The sequence below is a fragment of the Phalacrocorax aristotelis genome, chromosome 2 (genome assembly GCF_949628215.1).
Source record: "Phalacrocorax aristotelis chromosome 2, bGulAri2.1, whole genome shotgun sequence".
In the NCBI taxonomy this organism is placed as follows: Eukaryota; Metazoa; Chordata; class Aves; order Suliformes; family Phalacrocoracidae; genus Phalacrocorax; species Phalacrocorax aristotelis.
This window is the reverse complement of record NC_134277.1, coordinates 100,944,360-100,960,641: the sequence shown is the minus strand read 5'-3', so window position 1 is coordinate 100,960,641 and position 16,282 is coordinate 100,944,360. Positions and strand designations below refer to the sequence as shown.

Here is a 16,282-nt window from a genome sequence, read left to right as displayed (position 1 = left end):
TTGAGAGGAAGAATGTTTTCCACATTGCATGTGAAATAACTGTTAGGTGAAACCATGCTTTGCTGAAGTCAGAGGAATTTTTCTACTGTGTTGGTAAAGACGCACCTTTCGTTTTCCAACAGCCATGCCTGGGTCTGCAAGACTTCCCTGACCCAGCTTGTTACTTCTCTCAGAGGCAGGGGCTCATGAACTAACAGGACTTGGATTGTTTCCCCTTTGACAGCTTTCTTTGAATTCTGATTCCTGGCACTGGAGCATGGCCAAAATTGCTAGAAAAGGGGCATTTTGTTATGTGCAAAAGTGGAGAGTCTATATATAGGTCTTAAGTGTTCTGCGCATCCGTTCCTTTAGGGTAGTTACCTGTACCAGCCTATGTTTTGCTCTTAATGGGAATTACAAAACATACATGAGAACCAAACTACACGCGAAAGTTTGAGAATAAATGTGCAATATTTTTATCCTGTGCATATCGATTGGAAAAAAAAGATGTGAACTGTCTGTTTTCTCTCTTATTTTTGTATAAACCGTTTTAGCAGGGTCCATTTCTGTACACACAGAAGGAGTGGGGTGGAGATTTTCTTCTTTTTCTGGAAAAAACTGAGTGAACTGTGTTCTAGTTACTAATTTGAAAAAACACCTCATTTTAAAAAAAAATAATAGTAAAAATGAAGGTATGCAAAATATATATACTTCTGCATTTGGACGATATCTATAAGTCTTGGTATCATTTCAGTAGAACTATGGAATATGCATAATCATTTTTTTATAGTTAATTATATTTTACAGGTTGGTAGGACTATATGCTTTCTTTTCCTGGAATTCTGAAGGAAGCCATTGCATGACAACAGTTTTGAAAGTTACTTGTTTCCCTTTTTATTTCACATATGACTTTTTTTTCCTCTTAAGTTTTGAGCTATATTTGGAGCAAGGTGACCATCAATAGGTGGTAAATGTTTTTTTTTAGAAGTCTAACCCAATTCTATCCCTCCTTTGGCAGGCTTGCTAGCATTATTGCATAAAGCTGGAGAAATATAAACAGTGTACAGGGAGTACCCACAGAAATAACTAAGTTGGTATGCTGTGTTACGAAAGGAGCAGGAGTACTGGAAATACAATTAGTGTTTTAGTGTAGTTGTAAAGATATGCATAGTTCTTTACTGTAATGTTCTTTTTTTGCTACCCTTTTAAAAATAGTAATATAATAGAAAACCTGGAATCATGGAAAGAAGAATCAAGAAAATAACTGGGTGAAAATAAATCAATTAAAAAAGATATAAAAAGGATATTTAGAAAAAACGTGTGGTAAAGAACATTATAGAAGTTTATAATAACAGTTAAAGAGAAGTTTGCCTTTATGTTTTATAGTAATATAGTGTAAAAAGAATGTCCAGTAAATTTAAGAAGGAAATTTAAACCTGATCGATGGAGTATTTTTTTAACATAGTATGTATGTAACTCATGGAATTTGCTGTTAGAAGATATTGCTGAGACCAAGGGAAAGAAAAAAGGTACCCATATAAAAAATTATCAGTTTTCATTACCAGGCTAAGCGATCTCATTTCCAATTGCCAGCCTAAGTTAAAGTTTGTAAGAATGTCACTTGTGCCTCAGGTTAAAAGTAGCTGGGAACTGCCTCTAAAAGCCTTATCCATACATGGCAGAGTATAATTTTCTATTCTGCAATGCTTTTCTTTAGCATATTTAATACTATCTATTGTTGGATTCAGGATGGGCTACAGATATTATTGCAGTGCCATGACAGCATGCATATGTTCATCTACCTCTTACCAGCAAGCAGTGAAGAATTCACACATGCTCCAGTGTTGTGTGACAGATCTGTCTGACTTTGAGCTGTGAAAAATGGAGAATTTCTTTGAAATAATTTTTCATTATAGGTTGGTTTTATGCAGCTTTTTATTTCTGCCATTGAGATGTGACAGAACTGCCATTAGTCTTTGGTCCATAGCTTTGGAAGATGAAAATTGGCATGACTTGTTAGAAGCAAGTGGAGCTGTGACAATTCACAGTACAAGAGATCCTTAATTTTCAATTTTTTTTTCACCTTGAAATTGTACATGAAGGAAGATTTTTCTTTAAATATCTTTTGTACAAACTAGGCAAAAAATAGGACTTGTTTGATTGAAACAGAAGCATTTTTCTGTGTGCAAGAGGGTCAGGTTTTGGTGTAGATGTACTTCACTTTGCTTGAAAAAAAAATCTAATGTTTAATCCTTTTCCCCTTTACAAAGTCGGGTACATTTGCAAAATTTTCATAAAACAATGATACTGCAAAAGCTTAAGTTCGGACATGGGTTTGCACATGAAATTAACCTAATTTAATTAAAACTGAAATAGAAACCAAACCATTCTAGTGTGATTTTTGCTGTCTTTAGCAGTGTTTCATGCCTGCAGTCAGAAACCATCAGCTATATATTAAATTGCCAGCTTGCAACTGGATTTTTATTTACTGGTCGATTGGTTGAAAAATGAGAATATGTTGTAATATTAAATGGTGGACTGTGATTATTAAGAATAAAATTACTTATTTTTTGTGCTTTTAAAAGAATCCGTAAGTTACCGAAAGCATTGAAGGAATGGCAAGCTTTTCAAGACCTGAAAAAAAAAATCGATGACTTCGCAGAAAGCTGTCCTTTACTTGAAATGATGGCAAACAAAGTATGTTCAGCATAATAATTTGGAGATAAGATTCACTTGAAAAACTTTATTGAAGGCTGTTGTATGACTGTAAGATGCTTTCCATAATTCTTTTTTGTAGTTAAAAGCAGCTATATTTATGGCAAAAATCTAGTTACACTTAGTTACAGAGAAATAAAACAAAATACTTCATATTGTGATTTGATTCTGTGATTCTGTGATTCTGTAATGCTTTCAATTGAATGGAAATCAGAACTCTTCTATTTGTTTAACAGATGCAGTGCAAAAGTATGCCATCATTCTAGTCTTAAAAACAATACACTTTTTAAAAATTTCCTAATTCCTGTGTACTTTTCTAGGCAATGATGTCACGCCACTGGGAAAGAATTGCACAAGTAACTGGGCATCACTTTGATGTTGACTCTGAGAATTTCTCCTTGAAATACATAATGGATGCCTCCTTATTAAAATATAAAGAAGATATTGAGGTACATGTACTCTTCTGTTTGTTTTTAATTAATAACTTGTGATCTGGGGCTCTGTGCCCTTGGAATCCTGTTTCTAGTCAGCTTTGTAACACAAAAAAAATTGCTTTAGTTGGAGAATTATTTTGAAGAATGGAGTTTTGTAGCTGGTATTAACAGTGATGGTTAGTTTATTTCCTTTTCATTCTGGAGAAGGATTAAATGGATACATGATAATACGCTAATCCTTCCATAGAAGGAATTCTGTTGTTTTAAGAGAGGTGTGATTCTGTCATGGTTCTCCGTTAGTCTACTTATACTTTTTTCTTCCTTTAAAATGTCTTATCAGAGAGGAAAAATCATTGATGTAAGTCTGATCCTATTAAGTGCTCAGAATCCTTGGAACACAGTAGAAGTGGAGGATATAGGATTAAAGGAGAACAAGGTTCTTTATTTAAAAAGCAATTCTTCACAAGAGAACAGAGATGAGGTGGCTATGTGTGGAAGCTACAGGGCTATTGCCCCCTCCATTTTGGGGATAGTAGTTATCTAGCAAGTACATTAGTTTTATGCTCATTACCTTTTGCAAGAACAAAGTATAGCTAAAAATAAAGAAGGAAAAGCCCAACAGTTTCTATCTTCAGTTCTATTGTCACTTAGCTAAATCTGTGGTCTCTCCATAGGAGGGACCTGATTTGTCTTGTTCCACAAAGGAACACTAGTCTAAAACAGAAACATGAAGTCAAACCTCTGCTGTACCCAATTTCCAGACAAGAATTTAAGCCATCTGAAAGGTTCAGAGTGATAGCCTTACGCTCAAGGAAAGACTTGAAACCTGTGATGGAATCCAATATGCTCCTGAACCTGACTTTGGGATCCAATCTGAGTAGCTGCTGCTTTTCTCTCTGATGCAACAATCAATTTTATAACAGTCCTGTTCTGTCTTCAAGAAGTAGCAGGCAGTCATGTTGTCCACGTACACTCTTTTCTTGGACTGGTTTTTATTTTGATTGGTAATGTGTCTTTTCCTTAAACCCCTCAGTAGGTATATTTGACTTCAAACAGGCAAATGCTGCCTGCAGATTCACTGAGTCAGTGAATTTTCAAAAGTGTAAGGTGCTAATGCTAGTGAAAATGAAGTATAGCCCATAAAGTGTTTTAGTTAAAAGTAGTACTATAATATAATCTCGTTTATAATACAGTAATTTTGAGGTGCTTCAATGTGTCTCTTCATTAGCTAGAACTTGCACTGAAATCTGGATCTAGCCAACGAATTTTAATTGTCTTTATAAATATGCATTATATTAGCCTTAGACGAAATTGACTAGTTTAATTTGCACAGGATATCTGCATCAGTGCTGTTAAAGAAAAGGATATTGAAGCAAAACTGAAGCATGTCATCAGTGAATGGAGTACTCATGCTTTCAGTTTTGGCCATTTCAAAACTCGAGGAGAACTCCTTCTGAAAGGATCAGCTATATTGGAGAAAATAGCTTTGGTGGAAGACAGCCTCATGATACTGGGATCGCTCATGAGCAACAGGTGTGAAACTTAATAAATGCACGTATCGTGTAAAGCTAATCAAACCTAAAAGTAAACAATGATCACTTAGGTTCGTTTGCCCTTTGCCTCATGTTCATACAGGTATAATGCACCGTTTAAGTCCACTATACAACAGTGGGTTCAGAAGTTGACCAATACTGCAGAGATAATTGAAAACTGGATTACTGTACAAAACCTCTGGATTTACCTTGAAGCTGTGTTTGTTGGTGGAGACATTGCAAAACAACTACCTCAGGTATGCTGATTTATGATAACAATATGTTAATGAAAATAAGTTGTACCAAGAGATTAGCCGCATCACAGAGTTTACTTGCCAATGCATATCATGCATTTAAGTTTTGTTGGCTGTGCACAGGTAGTTCAGAAGAAGCTTTGCCAAACTAGGGACTGTCTGGCTGAACTGTGTAGAACTTGGTCAAACATACAGGAATGGGATTGTTTGTAATTCAGGTTCAAATGTTCCCATGAGCTTCCAATGTTAGTAAATCATGTGATAGTACAGGGCTCAGGACTACTGTCATGGTTTAGCCCCAGCTGGCAGCTAAACACCACACAGCTGCTCACTCACTCCCCCCACCCCGTGGGATGGGGGAGAGATTCAGAAGAGCAAAAGCAAGAAAACTTGTGGGTTGAGATAAGAACAGTTTAATAATTCAAATAAAACAGTCATGATAATAATAATGATTATGATAATAATGATAATATAATAAAAATGAAAAAAACCACAAGCTATATAACTGCTCACCACCCACTGACCAATGCTGCCGGTCCCCAAGCTGCGATTGATGCCTCCCTCCCCCGACCAGCTCCTCAGCTCCTCCCAGGTAACATACTGGGCATGATGTTACATGATATGAAATATCCCTTTGGTCAGTTTGAATCCGCTCTCTTAGATGTGCCCCCTCCCCTTCCAGCTTCTTGTGCACCCGGCAGAGCTTGGGAAGCTGAAAAGTCCTTGACTAGTACAAGCGCTACCCAGCAACAACCCAAACATCTCTGTGTCATTAACACTGTCTTCATACTAAGTCCAAGACAGAGCACTATACCAGCTACAGTGAAGAAAATCAACTCTCTCCCAGCTAAAACCATGACAACTACGTAATGATGCAACACGGATGTATTGCTTTTGCCATATATGCAAACATCCATCTCTTCCTGTGCGTATTTGTTTATAGGCTCTAAGTTATATAATAATGGAATGACAGATTTTCTTTATGAATTCTGCACTCTCTAGGACTCAGTATAATGAAGTCCCACAGAGAGATGCTGCAAGGCTTGGGCAGCTGCCTGTGTGCTAATCTGTGTGAACTATTACAACCTCTTCAAAAGGCAGTTATGACCTTCCATGCTAGAAGCTGCAAAAGAGTTAAGGAATGATCTGACTTCCTGCAGAAGAGCAATACCAAATAAGTCACCCTTTCTGTGTGTCTCCTAATGAGAGGCTTTCATATAGTTCTAACACACCACAGTTTAGTAGCACTGGATCAGCCAGTGCTGTAACTTAACAAAACCATGATTATTGGGAAATTATTAAACATTAATTTTTTTTTAGACCACATCTTTTCTAATTAAAGAATTACAATTTCCAAAACTAACATTGATTTTTCTAAGTTAAGTAAAGCTTTCTTGTTATTTAAGAAAACAATACTTTTTTTTAGTTTGTGAGATGTCTATATTGTTAATGTTTATCAGAGAATCAATAAGCAGTTTTTGCAGATGCACAAATGCTGTAGCACGGCTGAGGCATTTAATAACTGCTAAAGCTACTTCTTACAAGGATGATACATGAACAGTATTCTGGAAAAAAGCAAATGTGACTATTTTTAAAGAAGGAGGAGAAGGAACAGCTTGGTGGAGGAGTAATGATAGATGAGTAGACTTAATTGCAGTTCCTGGATGAATACTGCAACAAATAACTGTCTGTAAGCATCTGGAAGTTAACAAGGAGATAAGTAACAGTCAGTTTGGATTTGTTAGAAGCAAAACTTGTCAAACAATTCTAGTTTATTTTTAAGCTGGGCAACAAGCTTTGTGGTTAGAGGAAAAAGTAGTTGCTATATATCTTGATAGGCTTTTGACATTGTCTCTCATAATACTATCAGAAAATTAGTTTTAGATTGCTGATATGTAAAATGCAGACAGAAAAGTGGGATGTATAAATGGCAATAACTGATAACTAGAATATTGTACCTGGTTTTGGCTAAAGAAATACATAGACAAATTTGAGAGGGAATAAAAAAGGGTGATAAGAATGAGGAACTCTCCATGAAGGATGACACACAAGAAAAGATTCAACAAGCTAGGCTTGTTTGGTGTGAAGGAGAGGGAAAATAGAGGAGATGATGTGATAAGTTTTCAAAAATATAAGGGTTGCTCTCAGTAGGAAGAACAGTGTGTTCTCTGTATCTGTGAGCAAGATGAGAAGCAGTTGGTGTACACACAAGAAAAATTTAGCTTAGGTACTGAAACAGAGTCACCGGTAGCAAAGGTTGCCTGGAGAGTCTTCTGAATCTCCAGAATTGAGCACCTTTAAACACAAGACAGACAGATGTTTTTGAAGAGTGGCATGGGTATGATCCTGTCTTGTGACAGGCAAATGGCTTTGGATGGTCTCTTGAGATCTTTCCTTGTTCTCAGATAATTTATGATCCCATTAACATTTCATTTATCGTAGGTGAAGAAGAAGTTTTTAAAGGCAGTATACACAGTGTAGAAAACCATTTATTCTCCAGCTTCCAGTATTTGAGAATTTGTCTCCTTTCGCCTACAATACCTTACAAGTGTGGCAGTTTCAGACTATACTGGTTTTGTTTGTCAGGTATTACTAATGACTTACTCATAACATCTGTGGAGCAGCCATTACATGACATTGTGTATTGCTATGAGGAAGACTGTCATTTCTGAGAAGGCTGCTGTTTGAGTTCTCTTGTATGTGTTGGAATCCTTTTATATGGACAATTTTGGTGCCCAACATGAAGTAAAAGCCATTTCCAGAGCTGCCCCATTGGGCTTTTTTGCTTGCAATTTGGACTCTAACAATTACAAGCACTGATCATTATGAGCATGCCTGTAAATATTTGTACATTAGTCCTGCAAAGAAGACTTGAACAGCAAGGGAAATATTAAACTGTTACCTTGTCTCATGGAATTTTTTAATTTTTAGAATTTGACAAACATGAGGAAGAGCTAATGCATTTTTTCGTGTACTCCAGGAAGCCCGAAGATTTCAGAACATTGATAAATCATGGCAGAGAATTATGCAGAGAGCCCATGAAACATCAAACATTGTGCAATGCTGTGTTGGAGATGAGACACTGGCACAGCTATTACCACATTTGCTGGAACAACTGGAAATCTGTCAGAAATCACTGACTGGGTATTTGGAAAAAAAACGGTTAATATTTCCAAGATTTTTTTTTGTATCTGACCCTGCTCTTCTGGAAATCCTTGGTCAAGCATCTGATTCCCACACTATTCAGGTACAAGTAATACGGTCAGTATTAGTAAGTGAGGGCGATGGAGGATTTTGTTTAGTTGGGAGAATTTCTTTCACTTATGGAAAGATTTGTAGAATCTTCTAATACAGGACTTAAAGGAAAAGTAAGAATGCCATATCAGATAAGTTTATGGAGCTTTTTTTTTTCTGGTTCTGTTGTAGGCACATTTATTAAGTTTGTTTGACAATGTTAACCGAGTGGGATTTAATGAAAAAAACTACGACCAGATTTTATTGTTTGAATCTCAAGAAGGAGAACAAGTCAATGTTATTGAACCAGTTTTAGCTCAGGTAATGGAATATATTACAGTTTTTCATGACTTGATTTAAAGTAGATTTATGCTGCAGAGACCAACAGTATCGCATCATGCTATTATTTAACTAGCTGAAAGAAAACCTTCCAATGTGAACAGCAAGAGCAAAGGCCCAAAAGGACAGGACATTTGTGTCATTCTGTAACGATTACTTTCCCTGTTTTTTCAGCAGTTCTGATGTGAAGTGTCAAACCCATCACATATGTGTAAAAGGGCAGCGGAGCAGAAGGAGGAGAGGAATCTTTTAAAGATTAGAGAAAAACAAAGAGGCAAATGGGGGTATGACGGACTGGAAAAAGAAGTCACATAGGGCTTTTTATCCTTTTGAATTATTCATAAACTAATTCTTTAGAAGTACTTTCTTGTTTATTTCAGGGCAGTGTGGAACTCTGGTTAGGTCAGCTGCTGGACGGGATTAGGAAAACAATCCACGCCATCATTAGACAAGCATCAATGGCCATTAGTGATTCAGGATTTAAGCTGTATGACTTTCAGGCAATGTTTCCTGCACAAATAGGACTTCTGGGAATTCAAATGATCTGGACCAGAGATGCAGAGAATGCACTGAACAGTACCAAAACAGACAAAAAGGTAGTATTTAATGAATCTTTGGGGATTAATTAAAAGCATTGTTTGGAACAGTGCATATTGTGAAAAGGTAGAAGTAACATGTAGGAAAAAGCACAAAATACTAGCTAAGTAACCGCAATAACAAATAAACTAACAGGAAAACAGAATGATAGAAAATGTGTTAAGAGGTCACACCTCCTCACCACCCCCCAGCATGTCCTTTAGATTGTTCCTAATTCTGTGATTTTCTCTATTGTTCTGTCAGCGCAGTCATCTTGGGAAGAGACAATTTCTCAGTTTGGGTATACAGGGAAGCTTATCCTGTTGCTTTCCTAAAATCAGATTTGGAAAGAAATAAGAGAGCCCCAGATTTGGGGAAATAACTGTGCTTCATGGGCATTAGTCTATGGTAACAGAGTGTATTAGGTTCTTTAGTTGATGAGCTCATTTTTTGGGGAAAAGAAAGAACAAAAGCTATTTGAGGCGGTGCTTGTCTAATCGCTAACACGTAGAGAAGGTCCTGTTAATACCAAGGTGTTATTACTAACAATGAGTCTGCGAAGGAGGAAGGGGAGGATGTGAACTAAAGAGTTGCAAATTACCATTAATCAAGAAATACAGTGAGATTGGACATCGAACCAGTAACATCATCCTACCATAACAGTAAATGCAGGGGAATGGTACCAACCTGTACTTTGATACTGAATGAAAACAAAGAGTCTAGACTATGGAGAAGACCACTTAGTGCTGTATTTTCTGCATTGTACAAAGTTTAAAAAGGGCACAGGCCTGCTTTTAGTCCACTCCAGTTCGTACACTAACTGGACACAAAGATGTTTTTGCATTTACTAAAAAAACAACTTTAGTTTACTTAGAATGAACTCTCTGTGTGTGTGTGTTTGGGGGTGGGGAGGTTGTTTAGTTCTCTGTTCATTTTGCAGTGGTTTAGGATTTTTTTTCTCAATAAGCAGTGTAAGTTTTAGGCTTTGCCTATATTTACAGAAAGCGAGTGTGATTGTTCTCTCACACATTTAGAACAGGAGTATATATGAGCTGCCCTTTCTGAAACCTCAGCGCTTTGTAATTTGTTGTGTACGAGGAACACCACTGATGGAGGCTGATGCTGTTTACCTGAGCCAATACTGTATAGAGGGTATTGTATTCTGTAACAGAATCTGGTGCCACATAAGAAATTATTAGTTTAGCATTGGCATCTAAAATTACACTACATTTTCCCCCTCTTCTGGTTAGAGGATGTGATAGATCTCCAGGTTCCTGTTCCTCCTAAAGAGTAGATACTGCCTGGGCCGATGTGCAGTACCCAAAACCAGACACTGGTGGTTCTGAAAATATGCAGGGATGCAATCAGCCGAAGATGTGATGTGTAATAAAGGGAGCAACAACCTTGGAATAAGATCTCCTAATATGACCTGTTGACCTAGAGATAACCTCATTGTACTCTGTTGGGCTAAGAATGCATGCATGGAGGGCAGCCGGCAAATCCAAATTTAGGATTCCAAGCCTCATAAATACAAAGCAGATCATAGATGTCATGGGCCCATACGTTTGAAGATGTTTTTTATTTTTTATTCCAAACATTGGAAGAACAAATGACGTTTCTATTAATATGGCTGTTCTTACTATGTGGACAAGGTAATGCACACAACAAATCAGAAGTTTTTGGAACTTTTAAATGATTTGATCGACATGACAACGCACAATCTGACAAGAATGGAGCGCACAAAATACGAAACTTTAATCACCATTCATGTGCACCAGAAGGATATCTTCGATGGTTTGGTAAGTTTTTGAAAACCTTTAAGGGACTTTCTGTATGGAAGTTTTTGCACATATAAAAAAAATATTAAAAACTCTTACAATCATCTATTCACTTTGAGTAGCTCTGATATTAGTGCTGTGATATAGCATAATAGATTTAGTATGCTTTCATATAGATGTCATGCAGAGATAAGGGTGAATTTTATATAGGTGTGTTCATAGGTTCAGATTTCAGTTTTTAAAATGGTTGTTGACACCTATCATGCACAAATCCACTGTGAGCAAAGGAGTTTAACTTTTAAACTAAACTATTCTTTCAAATTGAAAATTTAATACATTATTTAATTGAAATGTAAAAGGAAAAAAAGTCTCTGTGATGACTTGAGGTAATACTTATTCAAAGGTTAAAGCGGTGAGGCTCCAGATATTTGAAAAGGGTAGCAACCAAAACCAGAACAGGTATTTTAAATTTTTTTATTATTGAGTTGCATCAGACTCCTTTAGATAGGTTTATTAAATACATGAAAGTATAATTATAAAAACTGAAGTTAAATAACTTTTTAAAAGCTTGCATGGTGCAAAGGTCAATAATTCAATACCGCATTGTTTAACTTATGCATATATATTAGAAAGATAAAAATTTAGTGCATATGTAAAGAAAGATAGAAAATCATAAAGAAAAATACCAAAAGTTAGAAAGAAAACTGCCAGCTTCTAAGAAAGTCATGAGGTTTTAGCCTCTGCCCATAATTTTAAATTTATTTTCATAATTATTTTCTTAACTGGACATTTCATTGTCAATTAATTAAATGTCATATTATACTAAAATTAAATGACAGAAAACTGGTTAAACTTAAAGGGTCTGTATGTGAAATAAAGGGGGTGCAAGTCCTAAACTGGGGAAAGGATTCTTAACTAGTACACATATTATCCTTTTCTCTCAAAATGTTCTACTCCCTGCTAAACATGTCCTTTTGTGATTGCGAGAAAGTAGAGGGAAGTGGCTGAGAATCCAGGACCTCCTCTTCATCTTACACTATGGCTGCCAGGCTTACAACCAGGACTGCATATTCCATAAGAGGCCGGCGGTTTTGAAATCAAGTGTCAAAAATAGTGAATTAAGATCTATTAATCTGCCACAAATCTAAATATGTGTGTGGCAAGTTCATACTGAAAAATACATCCCAGATAAACACATAGACATGTATACAATATATTCAAGCATTGTCTATGATTTAGTATTTCTGTGAGTAATGGCACCAGATGCCATGCAGTGTAGCCAGTATTGCTACATAGTGTTTTGTGAATTTTTCCATCACTGGTCTTCAATATCTCTGTAAGACACAATTCATAATCTCTACACACAATTCAGAGGAAAATCAAATTGGTCAGAAAGTTCAGAACACGTCACAGCCAGGTTGAAAAGATACTTCTGGATGTTCTTGACTCCTGACAGATTCTGTGCTCGTTCTTCCAGCTCTTGAATTGACGCACGGTAGACCTTCTTCTTCTATGGAATTTAAGACTACTTTGTTATACTGTTTCATTTCTGTGTTAATGATTTTTCTTTTCCATTATAGGTCCGTATGAACATTAAATCTGCGTCTGATTTTGAATGGCAAAAACAGTCTCGATTTTATTTTCTTGAAGACTTGGATAAATGCATTATCCAAATCACTGATGTAGAGTTCACATACTGCAATGAATACTTAGGGTGTACAGACAGACTTGTTATAACTCCCTTAACCGACAGGTATTTATAAAAAGAATGCAGTGCATAGTACTGAAGCTAAGACTTAATTCCTTTGACTTAATTCCTCTAACTTTCACGAGTCAGGCTTCTTGCACTATAGTGCTGCAATATCGATGATGAACAGCAGAGGCCAGTGCTTATATATTCACCTAGCAAAAGCAGGCACTCCTAGGAGTGGTCTTGAATTCTCTTTGAGTGTTTGCTTGAGCTATATGTGCTGTGGTAGGCATTGAAAAAATTGTACTCAAGAGAAATATAGCTGAATGGCATACATGCCGCTAGCCTAAACAGAGTGGATCTAAAAACAATATATTGCTGCTTTCAATAAGCTAGTAGTTGTATGAGAATTTGGGATTATGGCTAGTGGTTCATTTGAAGTCACCTTAGAGGAAAAAGCAGTAACTCAGGACATGGCATCGAATAACTAGTGCCAATATGGTTTTAAGCAAGGCCTATGGAGAATTACAGGACTATAAACACAGAAAAGCTCAGAGGGCAAAACGTAAGGAGAACTTTTTATTGCTGGAATGTTAATTATACAGCACAGTACAAACTCCATTAGATGCATGTTTTCCTAAAGCACTTGATCGTACTTCAGCTAGGCAAGAGGCAGATGTATTTGCTATGCCAGAGCTTGTTCTTTCAAGTATGGATAGGAATGTCAAAATACTGTGCATGTTCAGTCCTTTGTTGTATGAAGAATGGCTGTAGGCCATTGAATTAATGTTGGAGTTGTCTTTGTGCTCTCTGTGCTACTAGATTTTGTTTACTAGTGAAGTTTCAGACCAAAATTATGCCCAGTGAGCTATTTAAGAGAGCCAAAATCCTGTGCTTGGATACCTGCCTTTTAATAAGTAACACATATATGCCAAATTCTATGTTATATACCCTACTATTCCTATGCTAGATAGAGATCTGTTTGCAGCAGTAAACATGCAGGTGATTACTAAGTATGGCAGCACTACCACACAGACAATATTTTTGCCCACCAGGAGAGGCAGTATCAAGAAAATGTTGTCATGCAATATTTGTTCACAGAATTAAAATGGAGTCTAATTAGTTAGGGATTGATCCAAGGCACTATGTCACATGAGATTGAAAGCTAGCGCAGGATGACATTATTGAATAAAATAAGTCTTCTGAATGAGTTTAAACTCTAGTAATAACAACAAAAAAGAACCGAGGTATCAGTCTTTGGGCAAACCTAGAAGAGCCAAACAGAGCTGCAGGGATTGGTGGCTATCCACTGTTGAACACTGAAAGAGTATTTGAAGCAGAAATGTTTTCTAGTGTTGGCATGGGAAATTTATGTACCTCAGCAGTGTTGCGTAAGAACAAATTTTATTCCCCTTATAGGCTTTTTCCATTTTAACATTTTTGATATTGGTATACGGACTTGTATGAGCTTCTGGCAATTTTCAGGTAATGATATCCTCGCTTTCCGTTAATCAACTTGGAGTCAAGGGCTGTTTGGCTAATGATTTTGTGTTCAGAAGGATTCCCGAAGCACATGATAAATACGCACTGGCGGTAACGTACAGTACATTAAGATAATGGGACTGAAATTGGGTGCTCCTAAACACCATGTCAGATACAGTCCGTGTCATGGCAGATACAAGAAATGAAGTGCAAGTTCTGTTTAGGACTTGTTCTATGTATACAGATTGTCTTTACCTCATTTTCAGTAGCAGAATTATTAGGAGTGTTATTTTTTCTGTGTTAACTGAGTGCCTGTTAACTGATTACAGAGAAATAAGGTGATAAAGCATTATTGCTGCTATTATAATTAGAATGAGTACTGTATTATCTTATAGGAAGTGATACTAGCTGGTATCATTTGGTTTTTGTCAGTGCCCATTTTCTCTCCCCAGATACAGGATAAAGCTATTGAGTTTCACAGTGTTAAAATGGGCTTACTGGGATTCTGGAGCATTGTAGGTTAGAACAACAGTCTTCCTACACCCTTCAGTAGTCTCCACACCATCTGGGGAGGCTGACACTTAAACCTGAGGATGTCAACCCAGGATGGAGACTGAAGCAGAAGATGGTCTTAGGATTCATGCGTCCCTCCTCTTCTTTCTTCATTGCCCACTACAATCTTCCCTTTCTTCCATTCTCCCCCTGGAACTCAAAGACCTAATATGTCTGGCAGCATTGCTCTGGTTTGGCATGCTGGTAGGGAAGCGGTAGGAACAGGAGCTGCTTTCAGCCTTTGTGCCTTCCTATTACCACATCAGAGGAGCCCATCCGGTGTGCTCTGGGGAGAGAGTGTGAAGATGGTAAAAAAGGCAGAGACCCATAATGTCTGGGTACCGCAGCATAAGGCTGAGTCACAGAGGGAGGGTTCATGATTAGTGTGAGAAAATCACAATACTGCAGTATTTTGGTGTTCAGCATTTAGATTTGGCTTGTGTTTTTCCTGGACTCTTGCAGTCGTCACTGTGCTGGACACATGCTTTTCTGCAGGTGGAGCAAAGGTGGTACCTGGTAAGTCAGCTTCACAGTGTGCAAAGGGGGTGACTGAGGACTTACCACAGGAAAGCCCAGTCATTTCTGCCCCCTTCCCCAGCTCTTTGTAATACAACTGCTGTAGTTACATTAATAGACTTCAAGTAATTAATAGTAGAAAAAGATTAATAGACCTCTTTGGTCTTCACTAGGTGTTACATCACGCTGGCACAGGCCCTGGGCATGAGTATGGGTGGTGCACCAGCAGGACCAGCAGGGACAGGGAAAACAGAGACAACTAAAGACATGGGCAAATGCCTGGGAAAGTATGTTGTTGTTTTCAATTGTTCAGACCAAATGGACTATAGAGGACTTGGCCGTATCTATAAAGGTAAGAAATAATCTGGTTTGTTTCTTTTAGAGTAATCAGTTTTTGTCTCTTCACTAGTGAGTTAGCAATTATTAGTAGGGTGTTTTCTTCTCTGTTTCCTCTTACTCCCAGATTCTCGTGAACTTTTCCTGATATTTGAATTGTTTTTCTGTTGCTTTCCAGATTTTATATTCTTGGAGGGTGGTTCCTATCTTTGCCCTCTTTTCCATTTGCCTTTCAATAATTTCTACTTATTGTCTTTATGCCTCTATCCCACCCATTCCAAGGGAGAATTTAGATAAGGAATAATATTTAAATAGAAAAACTAAAGGACATTTAGCCCTCCCTTGCCATTTTTGTATCATGAAAGACAGACAAATGCAGAGCTCAATGATGTTGTGCAAGGCAGGGAAACATGCAAAGTGGTGCAGTGTCTTCTTTCAAACTCTGGAACTTTTGTTGAAACTATAAAAATGAGATAGTGTCAAACTCTGATAACTTTGCATGATAAGCAGGGCTTTGAAGTCAGTTTTGCAAACAGTCATCAGGTGATCCAATATTTGTTGACTCCATTATGTCTATTTTCTTGTATGTAACTACTATTGATTATATGGACTGGCAGACCACAGAATGCCACCATTTTCTGTGAGTGGTGGGCTCTTAAATAGAATCATAGAATCATAGAATCATTAAGGTTGGAAAAGACCTCTAGGATCATCAAGTCCAACCATCAACCCAACATTTCCATGTCTCCTAAACCATGACCTGAAGTGACACCTCTACACATCTTTTAAATACCTCCAGGGATGGAGACTCAACCACGTCCCTGGGCAGCCTGTTCCAATGCCTGACCACTCTTTTCTGTGAAGA

The 16,282-nt window shown here is 37.3% G+C and overlaps 1 protein-coding gene across 1 annotated transcript in view; it reads left to right on the top strand.

The window, feature by feature from the left end:
- LOC142053209 (dynein axonemal heavy chain 5-like) overlaps positions 1 to 16,282 on the top strand; it is a 178,601-nt gene that overhangs the window by 45,006 nt on the left and 117,313 nt on the right. Inside the window, exons 32-41 of the mRNA XM_075084498.1 lie at positions 2,565 to 2,676; positions 3,015 to 3,143; positions 4,462 to 4,661; positions 4,764 to 4,917; positions 7,895 to 8,161; positions 8,341 to 8,469; positions 8,868 to 9,083; positions 10,716 to 10,862; positions 12,422 to 12,594; positions 15,255 to 15,433. Coding sequence (XP_074940599.1) covers positions 2,565 to 2,676; positions 3,015 to 3,143; positions 4,462 to 4,661; positions 4,764 to 4,917; positions 7,895 to 8,161; positions 8,341 to 8,469; positions 8,868 to 9,083; positions 10,716 to 10,862; positions 12,422 to 12,594; positions 15,255 to 15,433 — 1,706 coding nt within the window. The remainder of the gene's footprint in view (positions 1 to 2,564; positions 2,677 to 3,014; positions 3,144 to 4,461; positions 4,662 to 4,763; positions 4,918 to 7,894; positions 8,162 to 8,340; positions 8,470 to 8,867; positions 9,084 to 10,715; positions 10,863 to 12,421; positions 12,595 to 15,254; positions 15,434 to 16,282) is intronic.